The sequence below is a fragment of the Camelus dromedarius genome, chromosome 13, assembly GCF_036321535.1.
Source record: "Camelus dromedarius isolate mCamDro1 chromosome 13, mCamDro1.pat, whole genome shotgun sequence".
NCBI lineage: Eukaryota > Metazoa > Chordata > Mammalia > Artiodactyla > Camelidae > Camelus > Camelus dromedarius.
In genome coordinates, this window is record NC_087448.1 from 8,469,366 (window position 1) to 8,483,813 (window position 14,448).

The 14,448-nt window shown below is 42.8% G+C and overlaps 1 protein-coding gene across 4 annotated transcripts in view; it reads left to right on the forward strand.

Moving 5' to 3' along the window:
* NALCN (sodium leak channel, non-selective) overlaps positions 1-14,448 on the forward strand; it is a 265,237-nt gene that overhangs the window by 241,140 nt on the left and 9,649 nt on the right. For all 4 annotated transcript variants that reach the window (XM_031466281.2, XM_064492994.1, XM_064492995.1 and 1 more), the window contains 10 exons: positions 2,659-2,752; positions 3,251-3,357; positions 3,558-3,632; positions 4,322-4,441; positions 7,381-7,449; positions 8,404-8,552; positions 9,402-9,495; positions 11,105-11,237; positions 11,926-12,041; positions 14,203-14,360. In XM_031466281.2, coding sequence (XP_031322141.2) covers positions 2,659-2,752; positions 3,251-3,357; positions 3,558-3,632; positions 4,322-4,441; positions 7,381-7,449; positions 8,404-8,552; positions 9,402-9,495; positions 11,105-11,237; positions 11,926-12,041; positions 14,203-14,360 — 1,115 coding nt within the window. The remainder of the gene's footprint in view (positions 1-2,658; positions 2,753-3,250; positions 3,358-3,557; positions 3,633-4,321; positions 4,442-7,380; positions 7,450-8,403; positions 8,553-9,401; positions 9,496-11,104; positions 11,238-11,925; positions 12,042-14,202; positions 14,361-14,448) is intronic.

Genomic DNA, 14,448 nt, shown 5'->3' on the forward strand with positions numbered 1-14,448 from the left:
ACTTCCGACTTCAGATGAACTCAGTCCCGTGACGACAAAGATACACAATTCCTGAACCTCCAAATGCACAAAGGAGAAGTTAACCAAATTATTTTTAAAAGCTAAAAAGTCCAAAATCATAATGAATGGTAGTAACACATTTCTCCAAGAAAATCATGTATCAGACAGGAGAGGGAAAGAAAGAAAACAGTAGATTTGACACAATAAAAACGTTTGATCTCATGAACATATAAAGACCTCTGACACTGACAATTTGAGAATATGTATCATTTCCAAGTACAAAATTTATCCTCTCCAAAGTCATAAGACAATAGTCACCAAAGAATTGATAATGTACACAACATGTTCTCTATCATAATTTTAAAAGATAGCAAAAAAAAAAAAATTCCCCATAGTTTGGAACTATTAAGACAACATTCTAAGTAATTTCTGAGTTACAGAAGAAATCAGAATAGAAAATCACAAAACATTTACATAAATTGTTTATACAAATCACATAAAAACTCACAATGTATAGATAAATCAGTAATTAGACGGAAATATATAGCTTTTAAGTGTACATGCTAGAGGGAAAAAAATCAAATATTGATTATTAATATGCCAAATATGAAAAGCAGTAAATTATAATCAGAGCAACAAAGTAAAATAGAAGAAAGTGGGAGGAAGAAAGTAACAAAGATAAGGACGGAAATGAATGACACAGAAAACAAGTAACTTACAGAAAAGCTCAAGAATGACATAAGCTGGTTTGTTAAAATAAATTAGATTAATAAACCTCTTGCAAGGTTGAGCATGAACAAAATGTGGAAAAACAAGCTGCTGTAAGTAAAATAGTATTGGCATTGTTACACAGACAGAAAGTTATACTTTACAGAACAGAACGGAAAGCCCTGTGTATATATGAAACAGAAGTAGCACCACAAGTCAATGGAGAAGATGAAACCATCTGTAAGTGATGCTTGGATAACTGACTGTCTAGAGCTCAAACTAAACAGATATCTACCTCACAGCACACTCAAGAATCAATTCCAGATGAATGAAAGACCTAGCTATGAAAAGCAAATTTTAAACCATGTAGAATTTTTTTTTGACACTGGAGTAGTTTTAGAGTTCTTGACGTTAAAACACAAAGTGAAATCCATAAAGAAAAAAAAATATATAAATTAGATTACATTAAAATGAAAAGTTTCTGAATGATAGAAGACAGGCTAAGCAAAAATTTTTAAAAAGCTAAGACTAAAAGGAAATTTTTACAACTCACATAGCTGACAAAAGACTAGTAATCTAGAATATATTGAGACTTTCTGCAAAACATCAAAAAGTAAATATCCAGATACAAAAATGAGCAAAGAATATGAACAGGCAATTCACATAGGAACACACAGGACTCACCATTTATACACACAAAAAAATGTTTCATCTCATTAATATTAAAACTAAAATCAGATACATTTCACACTCATCAAAAGGCCAAGTTAAAATGTCTGATAATGTCACTTGTTGGCAAGAACATAAGGAAGTGGGGACACTTACAGACTGAATCCAGTTTTCTTGGCTGTTGCTCTTTAGACAGCACCGTGACAATCTCTGGTAAACACAGAGATGGGTAAATTTCTAGACCCTAGCAATTCCTCTCCTAGAGATTTACACAGAGCAGGACGTTTACCGTGGAGCAGTACATGCGTGTTTTTTGCAGCATTGCCTAAACCCAACATGATACCTTCTGATATATTTGTACAGTGGGATACTGTATGAGCGGTTAAATAAACTAATCGGATCTAGTATCTCGTATGGAACACTTAATGTTCAATGAAGATAAAAAAAAAAAACTGCATAAACTACCGCATCATGGATAACACTATATAAATTTTTAAAATTCAAAGCACACACATTCCTACATATTTATATGTACATAAGCAGCAAAAGTCTGAAAGCATAGGAGGAGGAGGAGGTACCCCTGAAGGACAGTTGTTAGTTCAGTGGCAGGAAAGGCAAAATAGGAGTGGGAAGGTGCATTTTTCCCAAGTTTCTTAAATTATACTTCTGCCTTTATAATATAATGTCATGAAATGTCATATAATATATTCATGTGCAGTTTAATGAAGCCTCAGTTGTATAATACAGACTATCTGATCTCATTTAGCCAGTTGTCACAGCATTAATTTCTCAAAAGATCCAAATTCTGTGACCTCATACCACTTAAAAATAGTTTTACAATTGCCCATATCAGAATGTTTTCTAAAAAGACACAATATTCTTAACCAGAAGCGGCAGCATTGACAAGCTATAATTTTGCTGCAGCGTTTTTTACTAGGAAAGGAAAGGAAATGAACCCCTGTTAGTGAATATCCCTTTTTGAAAATCTACTCATGTAGAAAACCTTCTTTAGATTTTTTCCCAAACCTGAATATTTATCATGTTCAAAGACACCCATTGAAGGCTGCAGAACCTTCTAAACCCACTACCATCCTTTCCAGAACTCCTCTCAAGACCACGTTTGAGAATTCTGACCATGTTTATCACACCACCACGGTATCGGAAGAATATCTTTGTTTTAAAACCAAATGAGTCCTGTTTGTCTCAGCACCCCGTTTGCAGATGTCGTTGGTGTGGAGCACACGACAAAGGGTCTTTCTCTGCTTTCCTTTGTTTATTAAGGGGACGGCTCTGCTGACGGTAGATCAGAGAAGATGGGAAGATTTGAAGAGCCGACTGAAGATAGCACAGCCTCTTCATCTGCCACCTCGCCCGGGTATCAAAGATGCTCTGATTTTATTCATGTTGGGCCCCAGTGTTCATGATTCCCCAGGAGTCTGCGATTTCAATTAAAATAATAATCGTGAGGCCACTAGGCGGTTGTGCATAAGTTAATATAGAAACAGATCTCTCCATAGGCTATTAAAATCAACCACCCAGAGGCCGTGCTTCAGTGCTCCTAGGATAAGCCTTAATGAAAAAATGAATTTTTAAATAAAATATGTTTGTGCTTGCCTTTTAAACGTATAAGTGAAATGTATTAAACTGACAGAAATTGAATGATGCGGTTCTCCTTCCAATACAGACAGCGTCATGCACCATCGTTTTAAATATTCAGAGCCAGCCACTCCTGCCAAACACTTCACAATAGATTGAACTGTAGAAGGAAAAAAAAAATGTAATGGGTTTTAAGATGAGCATTAAAGAAAACGAAAGACAAGAAAGTAAATGTGACCCCCGTCTAAAACGCCCCTGCCTGACCTTTCTTTTCCAGACAATGATGGTTTCAGAGCAAAGATGTACGACATCACCCAGCATCCATTTTTTAAGAGGACAATTGCATTGCTTGTCCTGGCCCAGTCGGTGCTGCTGTCCGTCAAGGTACTTTATTTCATCCTGAGACACTGGGAATGGATTTTTTATTCATTGGTGGATCCGAGAACATTGCCAGCAGCCACATACACTCACAGTGTACATTTATAAACAATTAAAATTCACAGTCACGTCCAGATGGGAGAAAGGGGAAAGCATTTCTGTGTTGGTGGATGTGGCCACAGACCTGCGTGCTCTTTCTGTTACAGTGGGACGTCGAGGACCCAGTGACTGTCCCTTTGGCCACCATGTCGGTGGTTTTCACGTTCATCTTTGTTCTAGAGGTACAGTAATGAGTCAGCTGGCTCCGGGGGCCGCCATGTGCGTTTGCAAGTAAAACCATGTCCTCCTCCGATGGCACTCTCAGCTCCGTGTTCCATCGCTTTAGGGGGAAGGGGAGAGCCTGCTCTTAGGATATTTCCTTTCTAGGCTGCTCTGCCTTGCTTGAACAAAGACTTCATTCTCTATTTCCATTTCTCGAACAGCAGGAATGGCTAACTGCTGTTGATTGTTGTATCTGCATGTTGGCCTCTCTAGTTACATGAGTTCAAATATTTCCAGCAAACGGCACAAACCACTGTAATTCAGGGACTCAAATTGCAATATGGTGACCAAGGGAGTTCGCCCAGACAGATTATTTTAATCCCCAGTCCACATAGCATAGCTTTCCAGTGTAATCTTCTTTGAAATACAAGCAGATCCTTACTTCATCCTGTACCAGTGGATGTTTCCCCAAGTCTGTGATCTTTTACTTGAGGAAGAAACACAACCTGCTGTCAGAACTAGTCATAAAACAAGGTGAAAAGAGTGTGGAGAATCTAGATTTACATATATATACACACACATACAGCAGGAATCAGTTCTTCTCTTTGGTTTCTACATCCTTTAAAAAAATAATGTGCCTCAAGTTAATACATTTAAATACATGCTGAACACTCAGCCTCTGTTCACCGTCGTCATTGTTCCTCCCCAGGTGACAATGAAGATCATAGCGATGTCACCTGCTGGCTTCTGGCAAAGCAGAAGAAACCGGTATGATCTGCTGGTGACGTCCCTGGGCGTGGTCTGGGTGGTGCTTCACTTTGCCCTCCTGGTAAGCACGGAGCCGCAGTTTATTTCAGTCGATAATTTCAGTTCAGGTAACTCTGCTTCTAGTCTCGTTTAATTCCATGTCAGCCTACTCTCAGCTGTCAGGTTAACCCCCCTAAAATTCAGCCTGGACTGTGACAGGACCTCAGACATGCTCACACACACACACACGTACCTGCGCACACACCTGCATTCTTCACACACACAAAAGCTGGCCACTCAAAGTCCTAGAGCCTGTGAGTGATGAAGAGAAGGGCCTCAGAGATCCTCTGGTTTAACCCTTATTTTATCAAAGGATAAAAACAGGAGAGAGAGACAGAAACCCAGAGATGAAGAGACCTGTCCAGATTCACACCCACGCCTGAATCAGCAGACCTGAACCCAGTTCCCAGAGCTGGCGTGCGGCTTCGGTGTCACTGCGTTGTAATCAGGGTCTCACCGTGTGATTCTCCTCTACTTCGCTGCCTTATTTTCTCCCAGACACCCAGCTGCCATTTCTCGAAATCCATCATTCCTCATCTCTGCACCTGAGTTCTCATCGTTTTGCCTAAAATACATTCAGCCTCCCCGCCCTCTATTCCGTCTGAGGTCCAGCTCAGAACCTACAGCCATGGGTAAACTTGACTGTGATCGTGACCCGTGTTGTACAATATAAATAAAAGGTGGTCTGGGTGTAATTTTAAATTTTCTGGGACTCACATTTAAAATATGAAAAAAGAAACAGATGACTTTAATTGAATAATGTATTTTAACCTACCATATCCAAAATATTATCATTTCAGTATGTCAGCAATGTAAAAATTATGAGGGAGCAAGATTACATCCTTTCTTTGGTACTAAATCTTTGATTGAGTGCCTGTTTGACATTGACAGCACACCCTAATTTAGACTGGCCACCCTTCCAGCGCTCACGGTCCACAGCGGGTTACCATGTTGGACAACACAGGTCCAGAAGATCTGGGTCCTACTCTAGGCTGCACTGTTTTCCAGCCTTGGTCAAATTAATCACCTTCAGTGATCTTTTTGCCCCTTGCTCTGAACTGGGAATATAATGTCATAGTCTACCTGTTCCTTATGCCCATCATGAAGGTCAATTATGTGAAGTTTTAACAACTGTAAAGATTATACATACAAACCCGTGGCACATTATTATAAATACTTTCTTTTTTGTTAGTCTTCCTTGATCCCACTCAAAAGTCATGCCATCAGTTTCCCGTGCTCTTCTACCCAGTCTCCCATCCTCCCCAGTGTTGGAGGCAAGCAGGGGAAAATCCCTAACACACAGAACCCGTTTGCACACCACAAAGGCTCTGCTTTGGGATGAAGTCGCTGTACTCGGGAACATATTGACTGTCCTTAAAACAGTTGTTACCTTCAGCATCAGGGGCTGTGCCAAGCCCAGGTGGGCTCTGAGTCACCCTGATTCATTCGCTCTGACGACAGATGGTTCAGAGCGCTAAAAAAGCTGCAAGTCACTGTGCCAGGCATTGAGGAGAGTGTAATGGGCAGAATGAAGACAGCTCTCCTGAACCTCACCGCCTGGAAGGTTAGGTCGGCTTTCGTCAAATGCCCCCCAGTCAATGAAAATGACTGCGAGGGTGAGGGAGACGGAGAGCCACATCACAGCACCCGGTGGCTTCATCAGAGAGGGCCCAGACAGCGTCCCCGGGGAGTGATGACTGGGATCAGTCTGTCGGGTGAGGGGAGAATATTCCAGGCAGCTGTCCCCGTGATGGGAGGCGCAGTGGGACAGACAGTGGGCCTGGAGCAGAAGGGGAGAGGGGAACATGGCACAGTTTCTGGTTGGATGAGAAGGTGTCGGACCTCTCAGGGCCTGTAGTGCAGGTAAAGGAGTGGGTCCTTATCCTGGAAGCTGTGAGTGTCATCACTTCCAGAAGTAAAGGGAGGCTGTCTCTACAATTGGTTTTGCACGAACATGGCAAGAAGGAGCAGCTTTGTCTCTTTCTCCAGACAAATTCTCTCATTCTGGGTGTCCCCAGGGAGGATGGCTCATGCCCGGGAGACCAGCTGCCTATGCCGCCTGACTGCTTCTTTTCCTCCCCGGGAGCCTCTGGTCCTGGGGGGGGCACTCACCCTCCACTCTGTTTTGCAGTGGACGATTCTGAAGGAAGCAGCAGTCCTTGTTCCCACCCTGAGATGCTTCTGTGCTGCAGACACATTCATTTCCTTGCACCTCACCAAGAGTCTTCCCCCCACAGGGGCCCATCTGGGACTGTTGTCATTTGACTAAGCAGGAAGGCGCCTGGGGATTAATCACGCCTTGGCATCAGCTTAATGCCACGGTTGTTACTGCAGTTGTCACCGGTGGGATCTTTGTTTCTCGAATGGAACTTTCTTAGTCATAAAGCACACCGAGTCACCTCCTGCTGCCAATCACACACTCAGAGGAGAGTGGGGTGTATTTCTGAGAGCGGGGACTTCTCTGAAATCAGCTCAGACTAATGTGCATGTGGCCGGCTGGTCTCCAGACATCTCTGGAGGTTTTTGAAGAGAAGGAAGCAGAAACAGACCTCTGGCAATCTCTTCCAACACCAACACCCCTCTGGCTGGAACAGGAAGCCAGGAGTCCTTCATCTCCTGTCTCCCTCGATGCCTCCGTGTCACATTGTTATCCCCTGTCTTTCTTGCTCCTCGAAGGAGCTGGCCACTATTTCATGTAAAATAAATTTTAAAATGCAGAATTCAGCTGAGAAAAACAGAGATGGAAGTTTCATTGAAGGTTTGATTTTATAGCTAATATTTATTCATGAGTTTTGGCGGTGACCTTTTCAGCACCTCTTTAAGATAAATTTCTTATAGGAATTTTCATATTTTATTAAACTCATTATTCAGTAGACTTCACAGAAGGCTTAAAATGAAAATGGAACTGTAACAAGATCTTTTGTGCAAATTACGAGAGGCCCTCCTCTGTTTAAATTTCAGAATGCGTATACCTACATGATGGGCGCATGCGTGATTGTCTTCAGGTTTTTCTCAATCTGCGGGAAGCATGTAAGTATGTTGTGAAGTTACTGTCAAAGGTCACATATGCAGTGAGGAAAGGAGCGATGACTGACCTCACATGCCCTTCTGGGTCTTCAGGGCTGGGGTTAACCAATTACTAGACATCATGAGTCAAAATGAGCAAATAATAAAGTGAATCGGTAGCCTAGTTACCCTGTGATATGTTTCCTGACATTTGTGTTGTTTTATTCATTCTTCTTCTTTGCTCAGTGAACTCAGTCATCAACTAAAGATAGCACATTAGGCACGAAAGCAAAACCTGATGGTCTTCCTTCTGCTTCTTTATGTTTATTGTTGTTATGTTTAATCAAGTAATTTTACTGCAAAGAAAAATAATCTTTAACAAGTATTCTTGACTCTGTGAATCCAGATTTCCAGATAGCCTTCGTTAGTGTTTAAGCGTACATTCCACGTATGTTTCATTTTTTAGGGCACTGTTTCCTATTTTGTTCCTAACTTTATTTCCTGTGTAGTCCATATAGCCACATACTCAATATATTTAATATTTGATGGTTATTTTAGCATTGTTTAGTGTGTTTTTGTGAAGGTCTGTTTGTGGAACAATCCTGGGTCTGCTTGCTTTCAGCCAAAAATGTACAGCCTTTATCATAGAGAATTAAGGAGCAGGAGAAGAGAAAATAGAAGGCTAAAAATATTGGGGTGGAACTTCTATTGATTTGGTTAAAGAACCTAAAGTTTGAAATATGAGAAGAATTTCTCTATGTCTAATGGTTTGTAATAATATTCAAATTTAATTCCAAATAGGAAGCACCTTTCAAGTGATGTCCTTGAAAATCACTTTTGTGCCAAACTGCTCACATGTTACTTATTTCCCAGGTTCACCACGGCTTAATGAGTTAAATATTCATATTTCTCTCCCTCTCTCTCTCACCCCCCTCCCTCATTCTCTCCCCCCCACCCCCACCCTTCCTCTCGGTACAGGTAACACTAAAGATGCTTCTCCTGACAGTGGTGGTCAGCATGTATAAAAGCTTCTTTATCATAGTAGGGATGTTCCTGTTGCTGCTGTGTTATGCTTTTGCTGGAGTTGTTTTATTTGGTACTGTGAAATATGGGGAGAACATTAACAGGTTGGTATAAATTTATCTTTTGATTCAAATATCAAGCAAACCTTTTTAGTAATGAAGTCATGAATAAATATCTGCCTGTTTTTTTAGACAGAGATGGGGAGAGGGAAGCAATCATTTGGAAATTAAAACAAAATAGAACAGCCAAATTTCAAATGACATTTTTCTCATTGGAAACGGTGTGCATACTTCCTTTAGAAACCTTAGAAAATTCAGAAATAAAAGAAAACAAACAGAGTCCATCATTTCGCCACTATGCAGGAATTACCACTTCTGATATCCTGGTGAATTCCAGCAAATTTTCTACCCACATAAATGCCAGAAACAATATATTATTTTTTTAATTAAACAATTTTGGGATGGCTTTTTTTTTTGAGCAAAACATGGGAGGTTAGGACCCCCAAATGGTTACTATATATGAAAAGCATTTTTCAAAGATTGTCTTAAATTTTGTAGAAGCATCTTAGAGTTTTTTTTAAATACTAAATTATTACAACATATTAAATACAACTGTGTCTTGTTGCAGAGATTCCTTATTTGATACCAGCGGCTCCACCTTTCCTAGCATAATCCCTGTGAAAGGAGGAGTCATTTTTAACTGTCAGAGCTTGCTTGCTTAATCGCTCGAGATGAATGGCGGTAAACTGTTGGCGCCTGCTAGGGCTGGGCTCCTGAGACAGCTATCCTTGGGGGCCAGTATAAATAACTAACAAAAAAAGGGTGTAACCTTTGGAAATGGCAACTTAGCAACCAGATTTGCTCCAAAATCCACCTGTTTTGATGGTGACAAACATTACTACTTCCTGTCAAACCGTATCACTCACACCTTGTTTTTTTTTCCCCTTAAATTAGACATGCAAACTTTTCTTCAGCTGGCAAAGCCATCACTGTACTGTTCCGAATTGTCACAGGAGAAGACTGGAACAAGATTATGCACGACTGTATGGTAAGCATCTCTTCATCACTCACGAGGCCTCGACCTAGCATCAGATGGCACTCTTTGGTGATGCGGTGTTGGCAGCACCATCCTTGTAGCATCAAGACTGTGCACAAAACATATAGCCTGACCTTCTAGGCCAAAAGTTGCGTTCTTTAACATTACAGTATACGGACACACAGGAAAACTATCCAGTGAACCAACTCAAGCCATTGTAGTTTCATCAACAGATACGCACCACATGACCATTGTTCCCGTCCTCCCATCCTTGACGGCTCTGCGGTCAGGTGCAAACAGGGGAGTTCCGCTTCTTTGATTTCGTTTCTTCAGCAGATACTCCCTGAGCCCCTGGTTTGTACCGGCCCACACACTGGGAGCCAGGTCTTCAGCGATTCCAAGGCATCCTCAAGGGGCTCATGTTAGGGGCTCCGAACAACGCTCTTCCTCCTGTCCCCTTGCTTCTAGGGGCTAATTCTTCAGCATCCTCCGGGTCTCACTCTAAAGCTCAGTTCCTTTAGGAATCTTACCCACGCTAAGACTGCTGGTTCTGTGCTCTCACAGCCCTCTGTGTTCCTCCTTTGTAGCATGTATCACAACCATAGTAAGCGACTGGCTCAGTTGGTTTATTTCATCCCTGTCTCATCCTCAAAAGAAATGTCTGCAAGGATGGCAACTCAGTGGCCACCCCCCACCTGTAGTTACTGAGCCCCTGAATTGTGACCAGTGCCACTGAGGAACTAACTTTTCTGTTTTATTTCATTGTAGTGACTGTGAATTAACACAAATTGAAATTTAGATAGCCACGTGTAGCAACGCAGAGGAGGAAAGGGCTCTGTGTCCTGCCTACCAGTCTGTCCCCAACTCTGGGCATAAGCCAAGCACATAGGAGGAGATCGGGAACTTGATGCATGAATGAATGGGGACAGAATTTACCAAGTTAAAAATAATACAAGGCAGAATTAAACAAATTCTAGATAAAAAAAAAAAAAAAGCAGAATGCCATGGAAATGCAGAAGAAAGAGCTTGTGTCTCTGCTGAAAGAAACCAGGAGGTTTCTCAGAGGTATTGGAGTTTTATTGAGCCAGTAAAAATGGGGAGGCTTTTAATAGCCTGAATCTTGGGTCATTTAATAACATCCCATAACGATGCTCTAAGAATGAGGATTATTGGCTTCTTCATATACAATTTGAGTATGAATTTGCTGTGTCTAGCAGGTCTTCCAAAATCTTAACCCATTACTTAAGTCAGAGAGCTTTTTAAAATGCCTTTTTACCTGACTTTCTTCCTTTTGCGTCACAGTGACTACTTATGATTTGGGGCTCGTGAAGGTGGCAGAAAGAGTCTTGGAGGAAACGGATTCATATTCGTTGTGCTTCTAAAATGGCAGTGAACTTGGGATTCTACAAGACCAAAAGCACAGCACAGATGAAATGTTCTTTTTGATTTCTGCCACAGAGGATGCACCCAGTGGATGGGGCTTTGAGAGATCACTTTGAAGTCAATTATATTTTATGTTGTTAGGAATGTATTCACAACTACAGGCAATTAACAGAGGTTTGTATTCTTCCCCGCTCCCCCCACCACCCCGTGCCCTCTCCTCCCCGCCACGGCCCTGCAGGTCCAGCCTCCTTTTTGTACCCCAGATGAATTTACATACTGGGCGACAGACTGCGGAAATTATGCCGGGGCACTCATGTATTTCTGTTCGTTTTACGTCATCATCGCCTACATCATGCTGAACCTGCTTGTAGGTAAGTGATGGTCGCTGAATATTTTTCAGTCTCTTTAAACTCAGGTTCTTAGATATTTATGTACAATTTTCAGGTGATTATCCTGGATTGCTTGAGGTTGGGTGTTTTATGGCATTAATTATAAACTGTTGCCTCTCAGTCCAGAAGCAGAAAAGACCTTTGAAAGGCATGTCAGTGACAGCTGATTGCAGTTTCAGGAGTTGTCCTATTAATTACGGTCATGAATTTCAAAAGCTCTTTCACATGGATGACGTTGAACAGGTATCAGGCAGCGCTACCTTTACAGCCCTGAAATACCACATTTATGTTTTCAAAAGATAATATGTTGTCCACCCAGCTGTGGGGCCACCCAGAGCTCAATTTGACCTTTAAAAACAGCCCTGGAACGCTCAACTAAGACTTAAAGCCAGCTGGCATGAGCATCTTATACACAGAATGTGTGTTTATGCTCGTGACCCTCATGTTTTGGAAAGGCAGGAGCTGGATACATAGCTTAGTCCAAGTGTAAAACATGCCAACTTGGAAACCACGCGAAAAGCACTTCAAAAATTTGGCTTATAATGTAGGTGATAAAATCCATTATTTATAATAGATGTTTCCCTTTTTCTAAAAAATGACATATTAGCATAATTGTCTGACTTCCTGAGTTTTCTTTGTTTCTTTCTTTCTTTCTTTCTTTCTTTTTTAGCCATAATTGTGGAGAATTTCTCCTTGTTTTATTCCACCGAGGAGGACCAGCTTTTAAGTTACAATGATCTTCGCCACTTTCAAATCATATGGAACATGGTGGATGATAAACGAGAGGTAAGAAAGCGGATTATGGTTTCGTGCCCCACCCTGAAGAGACTGACTGCCAGGTCTTAGACGTTTCAGCGGGTTTGTTGCTGACAGTTGACATAGACTGCATTTGGAACGGCCATTGGTAAACTGCAGAAAGCTGCCATTGACAGTTTAGAAGAATATGCTAGGAAGGTGAGGGGGACAGAATGTCTCCCCCCATGTTTTCTTCCAACCACGAACATCCTCTCCTTCTCACATTCAGAAAATGGGCAAGGAAGGGAAACCAAGCCAGCCCTGAGGGTACCAACCTGGGCTCAGTGCAGGGGAGGGGGTGACATGCAAGTTATCCAGGCAGCAGAATAATAGATTCATGATCACCTCAGCCTCAAATGACAATTCTTTTTTTTTAATTGAAGACAGCTGACCTACAGTGTTGTGTTAGTTTCTGGTGTACAGCAGAGTGGTTCAGTTATACGTATATATTCCTTTTCATAATCTTTTTCAATATACATTATTACAAGCTATTGAATGTGGTTCCCTGTGCTATATAGTACGACCTTCTTACCTATTTTTTATATAATAGTTTATATCTGCTAATCCCAAACTCCCAATTTATCCCCCCTACCACCACCGCCCTTTGGTGACCATAAGTTTGTTTCCTATGTTTGTGAGTCTGTCAAACAGCAGTTCTGATTAGAAGTGCAAAGGAATTATTTAAGTGGCTTCTGAAAGTTATTATTTTGAATTATTTTGGACTTACTATTTGAATGTTTTTATCATAAAGAGCATCCAGGATTTCCTAATTAGTCAGAGCAGCAGTAGCTTCATTCACCTCGTCCTCTCCCTCCCCTCCCCTCCCCCTCCCTCCTAGCTAACACTCAGGTACAGTTCTAGGCACCGGGAATATGACAGTGAACCAGATGGCAAGGTCCTCGCGTTCATGGAGCATATGTTCTAATACTGGGAGATGAACGATTAAGAGTAAAACAATGACGATTATAATAATTATTATTATTTCAAGAAGTTATAAGCACTTTGCAGAAGGTGACATGGTAGAGGGGGGTTAGAGTTGGAGGCAGACACTTTCACAGGCCTGGCTGAGAAGGTGTTATTTGACTTAACATCTGAAGGACCAGTAAAGTCCAGCCATGGGCAGACCTGGGGGAAGATCTGAAAATAGTTCCAGAAGAGCTGACCACAGATGCAGGGACCAAGGGGCCAGAGGCAGAGAAAACGGGGTTGTGGAGCAGAGCTGGGGTGTGCGCAGCAATGTGTGGTCCTCCCCTCCACCGTGCTGCCTCTCGTTGGTGACCCCACGCCACCCAAGCACTGGTCACGGGGACTCTCCTCCCAGACAGTGACCTACCTGCGTGTGCAGGTGTCTGGGCCAGCTCTGTCTCACCTGCATCCACTTACGTCAGCCTGACTGCTGCCTACAGGAACCTGCTGTCCGCTGACACACACGGAAGCAGCACCACCTTCATGTGTTGAGACATTAGTAACTGATGGGAATTCATGGGTCACCGATGTCCGTCTCCCAGCACTGGAATTCAAAGTCACAGCCAGGCTGGTGCTGTAGGTTTTGTTGCCCTGAAGGGAGTCATGTGTTAGATCCTCCAAACCTGCGTCGGCTCTGCCAGGAAGAGGGCTGAGCTGGGAGCCCGGGTGTCCCCTGGGTCATTGCGCTGATGATGGAGAAGACCCAGGAAGGAGCGGTCTTTCCATTGGAGAACAGCTCACAATCGTGGTTACAAGTTCCTAGCATCCAGACTAAGTGAAGAAGAGGTTCATACACGTGTGGGTCCCATCTTTTCTACCAAATGCATCACTGACCCGCTCAGCACATGTGTTAGAGAAACAAATGGACACGGGCTGAGTCAGGGAAATAAGCAACGGAAGAGAAGCCTGGTCAAGAAGGCACCAGGTGCAGGGGAGGCAGAGCGCGAGATTTACCACCTTGGCTCCCTGGCTCCTCAGCTGCCACATGGCGGTCATGTCCCCAGAATCAGAGAAGCACATGCAGAAACTCCAAGGGCGCAGCTCTTAATCTCAGGCTCCTCTGGGCGCACAGACCAACCTGGTGCTAATTGTGCCAGCTTTTGAGAACTAGCCCCGGGCTATTTTGCTGTGAAAACAGAACCCCAAGCCAATCGATGATTTAGGAGTGGCTGTGCTCTGTCCCCAGGGGGTGATTCCGACTTTCCGCGTGAAGTTCCTGCTGCGGCTGCTGCGGGGGCGGCTGGAGGTGGACCTGGACAAGGACAAACTTCTGTTCAAGCACATGTGCTACGAGATGGAGAGGCTGCACAGTGGTGGCGATGTCACTTTCCACGATGTCCTAAGGTACCGGCCTGGGGGCAGGAGGGTCACAGCTCTCCTGTCAGCTGAGTCTGGACGCGGAAGCCGCAGTCACTGAAGGCTCTGAGAGATA